This window comes from Gouania willdenowi, chromosome 14, assembly GCF_900634775.1.
Source record: "Gouania willdenowi chromosome 14, fGouWil2.1, whole genome shotgun sequence".
Classification (NCBI taxonomy): domain Eukaryota; kingdom Metazoa; phylum Chordata; class Actinopteri; order Blenniiformes; family Gobiesocidae; genus Gouania; species Gouania willdenowi.
This window is the reverse complement of record NC_041057.1, coordinates 13,194,461-13,208,893: the sequence shown is the minus strand read 5'-3', so window position 1 is coordinate 13,208,893 and position 14,433 is coordinate 13,194,461. Positions and strand designations below refer to the sequence as shown.

At 39.2% G+C, this 14,433-nt stretch overlaps 1 protein-coding gene across 1 annotated transcript in view; it reads right to left on the bottom strand.

The window, feature by feature from the left end:
• larp1 (La ribonucleoprotein 1, translational regulator) overlaps nucleotides 1-11,539 on the bottom strand; it is a 38,971-nt gene extending 27,432 nt beyond the window's left edge. Inside the window, 1 exon segment of the mRNA XM_028466910.1 lies at nucleotides 10,935-11,539. Coding sequence (XP_028322711.1) covers nucleotides 10,935-11,274 — 340 coding nt within the window. The 5' untranslated portion in view covers nucleotides 11,275-11,539.
• Nucleotides 11,540-14,433: the final 2,894 nt, after the last annotated feature.

Sequence of the window (14,433 nt, the reverse complement as noted above, 5' to 3'; positions counted from 1 at the left end):
GTGCATTGCTCCCTTCTAGGACTCTCCAAATTAAAATGCTTGGGCTGAATGAACAAAACAAACGCGCAAACATACAAACTAGAGGTTAGATCCAGCCCGACCCAACCCGGGTCCGCGGGCATAAAGCCCGACCCGAGCAATAAACTTAAATTGTAGGACCGAGCCCGAAGCAAATCTAACGTACATTATTTTATTGATAGTGTTGTTGCCGGTAGATTAGTAGCGCGGGAGTTGTTTATTTATACACTGTCGGCTACTCCCTCATTCATTCACATCACACACACAGCGCATTTCATCACCTCTGACCCGCCTCCTATTCCACTCACTTAAGGATGACTGACAGACAGCACAGCAGTATCAATGCTAGTCTGAGGCTTGAGGATTAACGCAACTTTAAAAATACCGTTAACAGGATCGATAAGGATGTAGCTTGACACACGTGGCCCCGGGGCTGTTTTGATACTGGGTTTCGGTACCCATCCCTAACTGTACCTACATCAAATTGTACCGAGTAACACTTGTTCAGCCAATAATAGAGTTTAATCTTTGCAGTGTAAGAATAACAGCCACAGTTATATTGAACCAGTTTTTTTTTTTTTTTTAAAAACTGTAGGCTTTCATTCTGGCATGTATTTTCCATAAATCTTACATCAACAAGTTTTAAATTCTGGAATAAAGATAAGTTGTTCAAATGTTTGATACAATACCCAATACTTTTTTCAGATGCTCTTAAAATAGCAGCAATGGCCAATTCTGTCAACACTCATGACATAAGTTATGATAAAGTTAAATTAAAAGTTGTTCTCATTCAACCAGACAAAACAGTTTAATCTGGAGTTTCATAATGGAGTAAACATTCACAGAGAGACCAACAGCTTCAGGAACACTGAAGCTGAAACTAAATATGGAGAAAGCACTCAGCACATTGTCACATGCACAAACCCGTCACAGACACTCTCTGGAGTCACATGATTGACCAGGTGACATCATCCTTGTTCTTCACGTCCCACACAAACACGCTATGGTAAAGGTCATTCAAGGGGTGAGCAGTCTGACCTCAGAGGTTACCAACACTACACACACTGAGTGTGAAGCCAGGCAGATTAGCAGCTAGTGTTGTCAAAAAACTTGATACTAAATAAAGTATCGATATCAAAAAGTGAGTATCGGATACGATAGTCACTTGCAAAAGTATTCATTTTATGTTTTTTTTTATTTTAAACACTACCTGATCATAACACTGAGTTAGCTGATGATGGCACGGCTACAGCATGGCTAGTGCTGCTGCTGGGGGGCCTGCGTAACCTGTTTCAGTCAAAAATGAGTTGGGAAAAAGTTGTGTATGAACGTATTTTGCATATCAAGCAAATGCAGAAGGGAAAGCAATGGATTTCGACAGGCATGTATGCAAGCAATGCTTGAAAGTGGTTAATGCAAAGTTCAGTAGCACTGTAAAGCATCTGAAAGACCAACACCATAGTCTCTATGAGGAATTTCAAAAGGTCAGTAAAGCTCCAGTTTCAGCAACATTGAAGTATTATACAGTTATCATGAACATTAATCCAGCCCGCAGCACACGTTAACTTGAGATTAGCCGATAGCCACGTTAGCCATCTCATATTAAAGGGGACATATCATGCTAAATTCACTTTTTTAGCCCTTAAATGCATTTTGTTGTATATTTAGAGTGTTTAGAAGTACAGAAAAAAATCAAATTAGTCTCTTCAGGTGCTCCGTAGATATCTTTATATTCTGTTTTGGTCATATGTTTCGATTTTTCTATTCTCTATTACGTTTTTTGAACTATCACGTCACAGTATTTGCAGCTGAACTTCCAAATTAGGACATCGACTCCAGGCACTGTGATTTTGTAGTCCACGCTCAAGGATGCTGAAGTTACGAGAGGACAAGTCAAAATGTTCAGTTGCTGGATGTAGTAACCCACACGCTTCATTACACCGTTTCCCAGCATCAGAACCTTTTCGAAGTGCCTGGTTGAGTTTTATTTTTCACGGAAATGTACCCACATCTGTGGGTAAGGTCAATTTTGTGTGCGCAAAGCACTTCAAGGATGACTGCTTCTGCAACCTCCGCCAGTATAAAGAAGGATTTGCCGAAAGACTTCGTCTGACTGAGGGTTTAATTCCTTCGATCTTTGGAGAGGACGAACAGAGCACTTCGGTAAGCTGTAAATAACGCTAAAAAGTGTGACGATAAGATGTACCCGTCATTGTTTTGTTAGCATTAGCAGTTGCTCCATCTTCATTTGTTAGCGCTATGTGCTGGTTTTAGATCCTTGATATGGCCTCGCTCCGCTGGGTCCGACTCTGGCTCGAACATGTAAGGCTGGATGGACAAGTCTTCCGTTGACATTTTGTAAATAATGTGTGAATAAAAAGTTTCTGCACCGCTACATGATCGTATCTCTTCTATCAAACTACAAAAATAGCCGAACAGGGTGGCGTTGAACCGAGCGTCACCTCTGCAACCTGGAGAGGGGGCGGGGTATGAAGTGTCTCATTTGCATTTAAAGAGACCGCACCAAAACAAGTTGCTCTCAGAAGCACATCAAAAAAGGGGTAGAAAAGGGGCCTGTGGAGCTATAATAATGAGGAATTCAGACCCAAGCATTGCAGTTCCACTTTATATAGACCACAACTGTATTATTTATATGTAAAAAAAAAAAGCTAGCAGCTAGCTATGGCTGATAATAAAATGACCAATGTTTATGTAAAAGCTGGGCAGCAAACGTTAACAGTCCCGCCCATCTGTAACAAACAGACCATGTTTAATTAAAGGACAATACAATTATTTTTGTCTGAAATTGTTATGTTTCTCTTAAAGTCCCAGAATGAAGCAGAGAAATGTCGACCAGCAGCTACTAGACAAAATGCTCTCAGGTCCTAGGGAAGAAAAAGACGAAAAGACACAGAGTGTGAGGTGGCCTAAAGCTGCAGATAGGAGAGACTAGAGAGTGGGAAACAGTTATGCATCGCAAGCTCAGGTTTGATCACCCTGTAGTTGGCCACCTTTGATGAGGGTGTCTAGTGTTTAAAAGGCCGAAACATCCCGATTCAAAGGCACACCACTGATAATGCGCCCCAAATTTACATCCTTCCCATATACGAGAGACAGCTCCCACGCTATTCTCAAATGGTAAACCTCATGTGACTACCATCTTTTGGCACAAAGGATGATTTAACATCATCTCCCGTGTTTAATGATTCTAGGAAACAAATGGATAATAATACGATTACAGAACATTACATATTTTCATGTTTCATGCATTGACAAAGTATAATAATGTCCCGACTGTCACAAAAACTTAAGTTTAAGAAAATGTTCACAATTGATTAAATGAAGACATTGAGGAACACAAAAAAAAAAAAACAAAGCACACAGGATGTGAAGGCTGTCCATAAATACAGCTCAACTTCATCTTCACCACATCCTTTTAATGCTATTTTTATTTTATAGTCAAGCTGCTGCTGCATTCATTGTGTAATATGTGGGTATATGAACACAAACACAAAAATTGACATTTGTTTACCTTGTAAATTGCTATGAGAAAATGTAATTTACTGCATTAGGCAACATAGGTTTAACTGGTCAATCTAAGCTAGGGCCGAAATGATTCCTTGAATTATTCAAATTATTCGACGCAAATTCTCTTCCTCGAAGCTTCATTTAATTCATGTGGCGTCACCAAAGTCTGTATCACGGCCACTTTGTACACGGTCTCTGGTTTCACCCTGACTGAATTAATCAACGCGCATCATTTTCTCTCTGGCGGACGATGTGGACACCGGTGGAGTGCAAAAAAGACAGAAAATGTGGTAAGTGTGGGACCATTTTACGCTTCGCAACGAGGACAACGTAGTCCAGTGTAGACGGATCTAGCCTACCAGAAAATAAAACATCCTCATGTAAATTCCACTTCTGCAAGTGGAGTCGGAGCCTCCACAAGGTGATGCATTTTATCCTGTATTATGAGTTAATAGTGATCAATAAGGGTGCAACAATTAGTCGACAAAAATCAATAATAGAATCAGTCACCGGCAAAAGTATTTGTCGACAATTGTCGAGCTTCTTCAAGTTGCGGATGGAGCTGGACGTTGTTTTTTCATGAGGAGTGGCTCATCTCACCATCTATATATCTGTGCTCAGAGCTGTATGCACATTACGGACGTGATTAGAAGGAGATATATCGTCAAAAACATTCCCACTGATAAGAATACGTTGCTGTTGCCGGGAACACAGCGCCGTCGACGCTGCTCTCACACGTAGCTCTTCTCGTCACAGTCTACCTGAAGCTGTGACGAGCAGTGATGCATCACGCACTGCTACTTAGTTAAAACCAGACACCCACCGGACAAAGTGAACCAGTCTAAGTTCCTCCGTCAGGTCAACCCAAAGTTCCCACAAACACGGTGACAGAAAGGAACCTGCAACAACACTTATCAACTGGAACGAGGACTAAAGCTAACTAAGCTAACCCACCGACACATAAGACTGGGCTAAGAGCTAATGCTAACCATTTAATGAAAGGAAGAGATTAGTAAAAAGTCCACATCTTACTGTCATTAAACCACAATGGGCCACAGATTTATTAATGGTAAGATGTAACACTTTCATATAAAGATAAAAGTCAACATGTCACAAATTTTGGCATAAAACTATCGTCACTATTCATCCCTCGTGACTTGTGAAACGCAATATTTTTTAATTCTAATTCACGTGTTCACAGACAAAGCTGGACTTATTAGACAATGTAAATATTGTGGTTATTGCACCAGAATATCCCATTAGTAGTTTAGAACTGCTCAGTATATTAATGATGAAATTATCAAGCTTGATCTGGTTTAATTATAGGGAATCAGTGAGATATTTACTAACCATAAAATAAATAAAATAAACCAGATTCAGCAGCAGTGGTTTATATTAAACAGTAACACTTTTTTTTAATAATTTCATTATAAATGAGGAAATAAATTCTATACAAAAACACTAATGGAGTGACCCATATGCACAAACATGTTTCATAAAATATCAGCCCATGAGCTCTGAGTCAGCAGCTATTATAGCTTTTTTTAATGTGTACTGAAGCAGATTCCAGTGATAATGTACTCAATTTAATCTTAAGCTCTATCAAAAGATCATATATGTTGCTGAAGGTTTAACTATGTTATTTTCTGCAAAGTCTTAAGTGGCTTCAACACATCCTTATGTTGTCTTTGGTAATAAATAAGATAATAGTGAAGAGAATGTGGTGAAAAAACAAAATAAAGAGGAAAATCAGGTGGAAACTTATGTAAACATCGCACCGGAATCTACACCTTTACGGAATCTTACATCCAACTGAAAATGGCTGCTCACCATTTCGAGTGGAGGTAGAGTTTAAGGTTTTAAAAGTAAACACTGTCAGACTTCTTGCTCCTTTCAGATGGGTTGTGTCACTGTCTTTGTACATCACCAACTGGTCATGGCCTTAAAGATGAGTTTACACCCACTTCTGTGTCATTATCACAGAGTGCAGACACGACGATGAGGCAGATAAAAGTAACTCACCCCGAAAGGACGAAGGCGTCTTTCAAAAAGCTGACAGTTTGTCCAAGAGAGGAGCATCTCAATTGATTTGGCCTAAATGTACAGTTTCGGACAGAAGACTTTTCTCACCGAAACAACTCGGCCAAAACAGAATGTAGTGATGACAAGCAAACATGGCGGCAAGCACGTGCTTCTCTGCGATGTGGACGTATTTTAAAACATCTGAGAACTAAAGCGTCTCCTAAGCAGAGGTTGATGCGGAGAATGGAGTGAAAACAATGAAAGTACACACAAAAGTGTGATTTTATTTTTCCATTTTTGAATTGTGTCAATGTGGTAGCTAGACATAGCTCTTTGCGTTGACATAGACTCCTACACATGCACTGTACATGTTGTACACTGACGATCAAAATCAAAACTACACATCAGAAGCATAAATTTGGCTTCAGACTCTATTAGCACACATTTTTTTTCAAGATCTATTCAGATCCTCAGCAATTCATCGTGACTGTACTTTATCTGGATTGGAGATCATTACTTGGATGTGGAAGCTTGAAGACGTGCGCAGTGAGAGACTGTTGGCACTATCAATAAAAAGAGGAGCAGATTTCACTGTGATAAAGCAGAAAAGCTACTCTTCATTAAAAACTTTAATACACTGTTTTTATGAGAACATTTAATTTGACCATCTTTCAGCAGCCCAGTCAGGTTCAGGCCTGTATATTATTATTTTATGTACACATGAGTGGGTCGAGTTACAGTTTTTGTATTTTTATTGAATTTTATATTGTGCATTATTAGAAATAGTGCAGTGCCTGTAGGAAGAGGTATTGCTATAGAAATGTGGGGGGTATAATATTTAGAACTGTAATATAGGCTAGCACACATCTTCAGCTTGCTGAGAGAGAGAGGTGTGTGTGTGTGTGTGTGTGTGTGTGTGTGTGTGTGTGTGTAGCTAGTCAACTAAATGAACTGCGCAAGTGTCTTTTTAACTGCAGGAGACAGTCAATGTACAATGGTCTCAATTGGCCGCCAGAAAATGTAAACATGCTAATATTGTTGAAAAAGTCCTTATCTTCAATCTGGGTTGTGTAGACTGTTCTAAAAAAAAAAAAACATTATGCAAAGTTAATGCACAGATGACATTTTTTGTGAATGTCATGATGATGATGACAGTATTTGATTTTAATTTCAGACTGGCATTTATTGTCTTTTGTTGCACTTTAAATAGGAAAAAATAGGTCTCATTTAGGTCATTGTTTATTTCATAGTTTATATTTGTATCGAGTTGAAAAGTTAATACCCACATTAATTATGCACAGAGATAGAAAAATAAGAGTATCCGTTATTTATCCAAATTTCTGTCTTTTTTCCCCCTTTCCAAAACATTGAATCATGTTATCATGAGCCCATTATCGCCTATTGCATCGTAGCATTAACTGTTTACCATCCCACTCCTGCATAGTTGCTCTTTAGCACTGAGAATAGCGCTGCTGCCTCATATGACACAATGCCATTGATTCTATCTCCACCTCACCACACTTTCCACTGTTTCCATTGGCCAAATAAAGTTAGTTACTAGTGGGTACTCTCAGGTACGATTTTTAGCACCTTCATGTGTTGTAGGGTTAACTCATGTCTGGGAAAAAATATTTTCTCCCAACACAATAAAGTGTTACATCATACTATGGAGTAAATTTCTTTACAACGCAATCAAATTGTAGACACACCTTAGAACTGTGCTATGTTTACTAGCAACATCAGAAGCAACACAAGCCATGAAACCTAAGCGAGTCGATAACATTAATAAAAACCACTAATATCGCTTTAATTGGCTGCCACCACAATATTTACTGAAAGGATCTTTATCTCGTCACACTTTCAAAGGCCAAAAACAGCTCTTTTTGAACTCTGAATATAGACTGAGCCTCTGATCTGGAACACTTAATGAGAATATCTGTCATAAAATACTCTGTTTTTGCTGAAAGTCAAATTTCAATTTCCTAAGCTATGGAGATTTTATAACTGGTATTAGCAGAAAGGGTTTATTTTTGTGTAATGTAAGTAATGTGTTTTCAACTGGTGGATTAAAGTTGCAAACATGACTGATCAAAGGCCTTTTTATACATTAAAAATCCTTGACGTCACCATCAGTTACAGTCTCTGCTTTGTTAGTTGTCCAAAGTAACAATTATTCCCATTAGAATAAAATTATTCGTATTGCAATCTTACTTTGTAAATAATGGGGTACATACTGGACAGGTCATCATGAGGCTAACAAAGGGAGACAATCACTGATGACCACTGTCACACACATGCACTCCAGTTAACCCAGCACAAAGAGGGGAAAATAAAAAAATAAAAGCTTGCTCAAAAAGTGCACTGAAATTTACACAGAAGGACCTGGGCTACAAGGTTACAGATCTACAACAACAGAGCTTTTCATGCCAAGCTACATGATATATATTATAGGGGTGTCTCGATCAGATATTGGTCTGATATTAGCCAGAAAACAAATATCGGATTGCATCTAAAATCTCCGATATAAGCGCTCTGATAAGTTTTTGTTCCCCCCTCAGTTGTTCCCACATATACTGTCAGTAAAAAATAACTTATGTAAACTTGAATTGCTGACTATTGTTCTCTGATTGAGTAACTTCACTTGATCAAACCTTTTCTAACATTCCACACTACAAAATAAGTAATTAAAGTATGTATGATTTGTATCGGATCGATATCGGTATCAGATCGATATCGGTATCAGATCGATATCGGTATCGACCAATATGCAATGCTGCAATATCTTATCGTACTGGAAGTGAAAAAGTTGTATCGGGACACCCCTAATATATTACATTATTTTTCCTGAGTGAAGACATTTACCTTTGATTTGTTTCATCAAACGTCAAAAATCAACCTAACCTACAGTACAGTTCCTATTTCAAAGTTAAAAAAAGTAAAGTTAACACTTTTGTTATAAATATTGACAACTAAAGCAATTCTGTGATGAAAACTTCAAAATTTCTACTACTCTAAAAAGGGTAAGTGGACATGGAAGTAAGAACTGGATCTGAACTCAGGTGGGAGCTAAATGAGGCAATTCTGCTATATTTGCAATACAGAATCCTGGTAAAGAAATTTGTAAGTCTTTTTTTTTTTTTTTTAAACATACCAAAAAAATTAGCTAAAGATTACAAGTTAAAAAGCCTGACATGTCAATCCGTGCGTGTGTCATCTCAGTGAATTTATTAAATCTACAATACTCACAAGAAAGTAAAATTACAACTACTAGGGCTGGGTGATATGGACCAAAACTCATATCCCAATATTTTTTTCTCAAAATAGCAATATAAATCTTGACAATTTTATTTCTGTGTTAAATTTGATGATCCAAATGCACAGGCACATTTACTAACAAACAGATGCACAATATGTGCCACTTTAGTGTTTTTCTTCTCTAAGGGACAGCACGTGTGAGTGATTTCTGTAGTGGGGCTCGATTAGGAGGTTTGGGTTAAAATGCACTCAGCACTCCATCAAACTGTGCTTTTTACGCTGTTCTGAGAAGTAGTGAAATCAGGGACTCCTAAAGCATGTAATTTAAGACAAAATAAGCTATGAAAAAATATATGAGAATCGATATTAGGTGATATTGCATGCAATCATGCAACTTCCCTAGGTATGTGCAAAGATCTCCAAACATTCACGAATACAAACATTACCCGTTTACTGTAATTTTATGGGACATCATAATAAGTACTGATTTATATAATTATCAGTGATGAAACAGTATGGGCGTTCCTGTTGGCCTTTACTTTTTCTTTTTTTTTTTTAATGAACTTGTTTCCAAAAAGCAGATTCTTGTTTCTGATCTGGCAACACTGACTGGCCTGCAGCAGGCACACGCACCACGGCCTAAAAGAGGGACTGACTGCCTAAAACTAATAAAATGTGGACAACCCACAACAGTCAACCATTATCCATGAATGAAAAATAACGTGGATGTAATTCTATAGTTGATAACAATTGTGGGGCGAGAAACATGTCTAGTAGTAACCACGTCACGTTACGAACAAGCAGAACCCACGATGACTGCGCCTTGCCTGCTACTAGCCATCATGCTAACAGCTGCTAGCTGGGTGGACCTGCAAACACAAGCCAGGTTATGACTGACAGCGCACAGACCGGCTGTGACAGTCGGCTTCCAAGACTCAAAACAACAAGTGTGCTTCAACCATGACAGCCATAAACTACGCAAAAGCCTGAGCTTTGCACTGACGGGAAGCTAACTAGCCGGCTACCTAGCAGCGCCCATGCCTTTTCTCTCGGGGAACACGTGGAGTGAACACGTGACGTGTAATAACAAACCTGCTTGTTTTTAACGAATTAAAGCTTTGGTTTGTTTAAGACGGGCTGTGGTAAACAGTGGACGAGTCACACGTAATTAACGTGTGGGTTGGTTTAATGCCGGGGTGAGATCCTACTGTGTGCGGACATATGCTTTGGTAAGCTAAGCTAACATGTGAATAGATGGGGCTCGACGACAGACTAGGCCAAACAGTGTGTGTTGTGTGTGCTATTGTTACCATCTGCCCTACACGTAGGGTGGATGCTTCATCAGCATCACTGATTCAAAGATATACCCACAGACAAGTACACAACACCGATGCCTGTTGAAAATGAAACATGGTGCTAAAATAAGTATCATATTGTCTGAAGTTTACAACCCTTTTTTATGTGAAGATGCCGAGTCACTGCTAGACTAGAACACACAACAGTGTGTCGATACAGTGGATCTTTGCCAGCCAAGAGGAGCTCAAAGTAGAGCTGAAGCCCCAACACAACCACCTCCTGTAGCATTGCGTTTCCACATTAACTAACAAGTGTCAATGATGTGCAAATGTCACATTTACACATGACATCCAGTGAGATCATTGGGGGGGAAAACACAGTTTGAGCCACAATCTAACACAGGAAGTTGTGTATATTATATTAAAGATAAGGATTGGTGACAACTTTGCAAAAAAAAAAAAAAAAAAAAGTATATATCTAACTCGAAATAATGTGGACAAAACAGGAAAGAGGATGGGATCGATCTCGTTTTCCAGCTTTTGACCCATTTGAATATGACTAGTTAAAGTGAAGCATCAAGTGTTGGGTGTCATGAAGTGAGCAGCGCTGCACACAGACGGTGTGCTTTTACTTTTTAAAGGGTGTGCCAATCCCGAGCCACAGGAATAGCTCTCACTGGGTTAAGAACAGAGCGCTATAAATAAATACAACCATTCCTGCACAGTGTGCAGGTCCGCTTATTACACTGGTTTTTAAAGTGTGGTCCCCGTGCACAACCAGGACAGAGCAAACGCACATGCAGAGAAGGTACAAACCGTGGTGTCCTTGTCCATTCACGCTGACCACAGTGACTGCGTTCATTTTCCTGGTCCAAGGGTTCACCTTGGGCGGTGGAGCCTCGGTGAACTCCTTCCTGCTCTCTTTATCGCCCTCGTCGTTGGCTTTATCGTCGCTGTCACTGCCCCCTTGGCCCTCTCTGGAGGTCTGGTTCCCAGTAACAGGGTCGTCGCTGCTGCTGCTGCTTCTCCCCGGCTCGGTGACACCCGTCTGCCGCTTAGGCCCCTCCTCCCCTAGCTCTCCGCGGACAATCTTGCCGTGCTCCTCCGCTTTGACGAGCGGGTTGCCGGGTAGGAGAGCCTCCACCTGAGTGGCCATTTCCCACCACCGTCTTCCTTCCCCCTCAGGATTACCAGTTCTCCTCCCCCCGGGCTGAAGTCACCTTTAAACACCGGGATACGCGGGGTAGTTCCGCTCCTGGACCCGACGGAGCTGAGACGCGGGGCGTTCAGGGTCCGGTTAGCACATGCATAAAAAAAATAATTACAGAAATACGCCCAACGACCTCTCAGGATTAACACCTTATCAGCAGCAACATGGATGATCCACACCACGCGATACAGGGGGAGCGCGCACGTAGGCGAGCAGGGGGCGGAGACACGTAACCGTCGGGAGCGCGCTCCTGGGTCAAGTAGACGTGCTGCTTTCAAGTACCTCCCCGTCACGGAGACTCTTTAATGTCCAATTTCGGAAGTCATAAAGCGCCACGTTGTTTGACGCATTCACGTGCCTTTGGTAACGAATCTAGAATTTCAACGCAGTGGTATTTCAGGATAAACGCGTTAGTTAAGTTTTAAAAATAGGAGAAGAGGGTTTTTCAAACCTACAATAGTTTGTAGAATAATGTGCATTAAATTACAAATGAATAAAAACTTGATGTAAATTGCAGACGAGTAACTGCTCTGTTCACATTGAACTTTATTTTGAAAACGCCTTGATTACAGCTCAAATTATAGTCTTTTAGTAACTATAACGAGATGATTTACTCTCTACAACTTAAAACAATCAAATCAACTTTATTTGTTACATACACAATCATACAGAGAACAATGTGCAGTGAAATGCATTGTGTGTCACTTCTCTGGGTACTAACACAATGAAACTGACTTATTTGCCGAGTCACTCGTTTTGTTTATTATTATTATTATTATTATTATTGTTATTATTATTATTATTATTATTATTATTATTATTATTATTATTATTATTATTATTATTATTAATCTTCATCTCTATTACTTAACGCAATACATACTCACTCTTGTTCCCCTTTAAAAACTCAGAATTCTTCAGTCACCTACTTAATCCACTGTCACTCATAAACCGTCAATCCCTTATTTAGACAAAATGTACACACTTATATTCACTCACCCTTTCACAAACTCACTAGGTATTTACTCTCAAAATTATATTCCCACGTAATAACCTACTTTTACATCCATCTACTTTACTATCTCAATGTTGGATTTACTCTGTAGTTTACTTATTTGTTTATTTATTTACATAATTGTATTAAGTAGACCTAAAGAGAGGGCCAAACATTTGCTATTGGCTCATGAGTAATGTTAAATAAGGCTTTGATCGGTTATATGGGGGTCCAGACCCCCGTAATTTAGTCAGTCATTATTTTTAATTTACTTGTTAATCAAGTACTTGTTGAAAAACATAACTGAAGTATCTACCTTGTTATTTATTTATATTTTTACTCAGTAATTACCTTTACCCACTTACTACACTTTTATTACATTTTAAAGCTGTGTTTATTCCTCTGCTTTGTTGACATTGGTTATTCGTACCCTGTTTTTTAATCCGATGGCTGTGAATGCACCGTGGATCGGTGTGTGTGACGTCAGACTCGCCCTCTGGACACGTCCGTTCATTGGTTGTCTGCACTGAACGCAGGCGCTCGTGCTTCCTGCCCTAGTCACTTTCTATTCTGTTCTATTTAAAGTCCGTAATACAACATTTGAGCGATGTTTAATTTAAGGAGCGTTACTGTTTATGTGCTCTCCTTAATTAATGTGATAATTAGACTCATGTGCTCGTAATTGCCACGGTACATGCGCACGTGGGCGCACCGTGGCTGCACGTGTGTGCTAGCGTACGCTCCAAGGTTTCAGGGAAATTGAGATGTGTGTTTTTTTTTTTTTAAACAGGACTTTTTCACCAATAGCATTCAGGCAGTTCGTGTTGGAGCCCGCAGAGAGTCAGTGTGTGCTGACTCATTCATATGTACCTCAGCATTAAAGACCTTTTTAGTCCGTCTGACTGATTATGTAATAACTAAAGGTTTAAGCTGACAGCATGTGTGTTTGTAGTTTATGACAGAGAGTGGGTGTAACTGTAATCCCTCGGTTGACAAGTATTTATTCTCTTGAATATGTTTTTTTTTTTTTTTTTTTTTTTTGTCATACACTTGCAGAGGTCACAACAAAGTTCAAATACTTCTTTACTGTACTTAAGTATTTTTTTTCTGGTATTTGTACTTTATTTCAGTATTTTTTGCCTACTTTTTACTATTACTCCTTATTTTTTTTAAAAAAAACAAATATATGTACTTTCTACTCCTTACATTTAAAAAAAATGAGCCTGTTAATTTTAAGACCTTCAAAGATGACGTCACGACGTAAAAAGACGCAAATATTTGGTAGTTTGAGCTTTTTCAGAAAATCTAGGACATTTAAAGTGAAGATCCTGTTGGGACTGGTAGCTGTCACTCATTGCTAGAATATTGCCAGTTTTTACATATTTTGTATTTTATGTACAATGAAATACAATAATGTTGAAATTATTCATTTTCCCCCATAAAATCTGTTGCACACTTGAGATCAAACTTCTCCCTATTTGGCCCCCGAACCAAAATTAGTTTGATACCCCTGATCTAAACAGTACGCCTCACAGTATGCCTGGCGAGGTGTGATGCAGAATAATACTCAACTGGTCTCACCCTGGGACCCATATTTTGCCACAGTCATTGAATCGCGACCCACTTTTTTTATATATAATTCAACCAACCAAATTCCATTTTTCAAAAATAGCTGTTGAAAACATGCGTATATAACCATAAATAAATCTATATAATTCCCTGTGCAACATGCATTTCACAGCATGCCTATCAAAATAAAAGTTTCTTTCAAACTAAAAGACAAAGTCCAGCATGAGAGACATATTTTTGACCTGTTGTTCGTGACCCACCCAGTAGAGGTCCGCGACCCACTTTTGGGTCCCAAACCACCAGTTGAGAATCTCTGATTTATAGAGTGACAGGTAGGGGGGACCTGTTTATGGAGATATGGGGCCCATTCCTCAGTCATAGCACTGAAATGGAAAGTGAACTTTAACTTATCCCAGATGTTGGGTTTTTCTTTTATTTTTTTTTTAGTTTGATTGCTTGCTTTCATTCAGGAGAAGTTGTGAAACCTGATTGTTGCACCATGTGATCAAATACGTATTAACTTCCACAAATGGAGTTCCCTT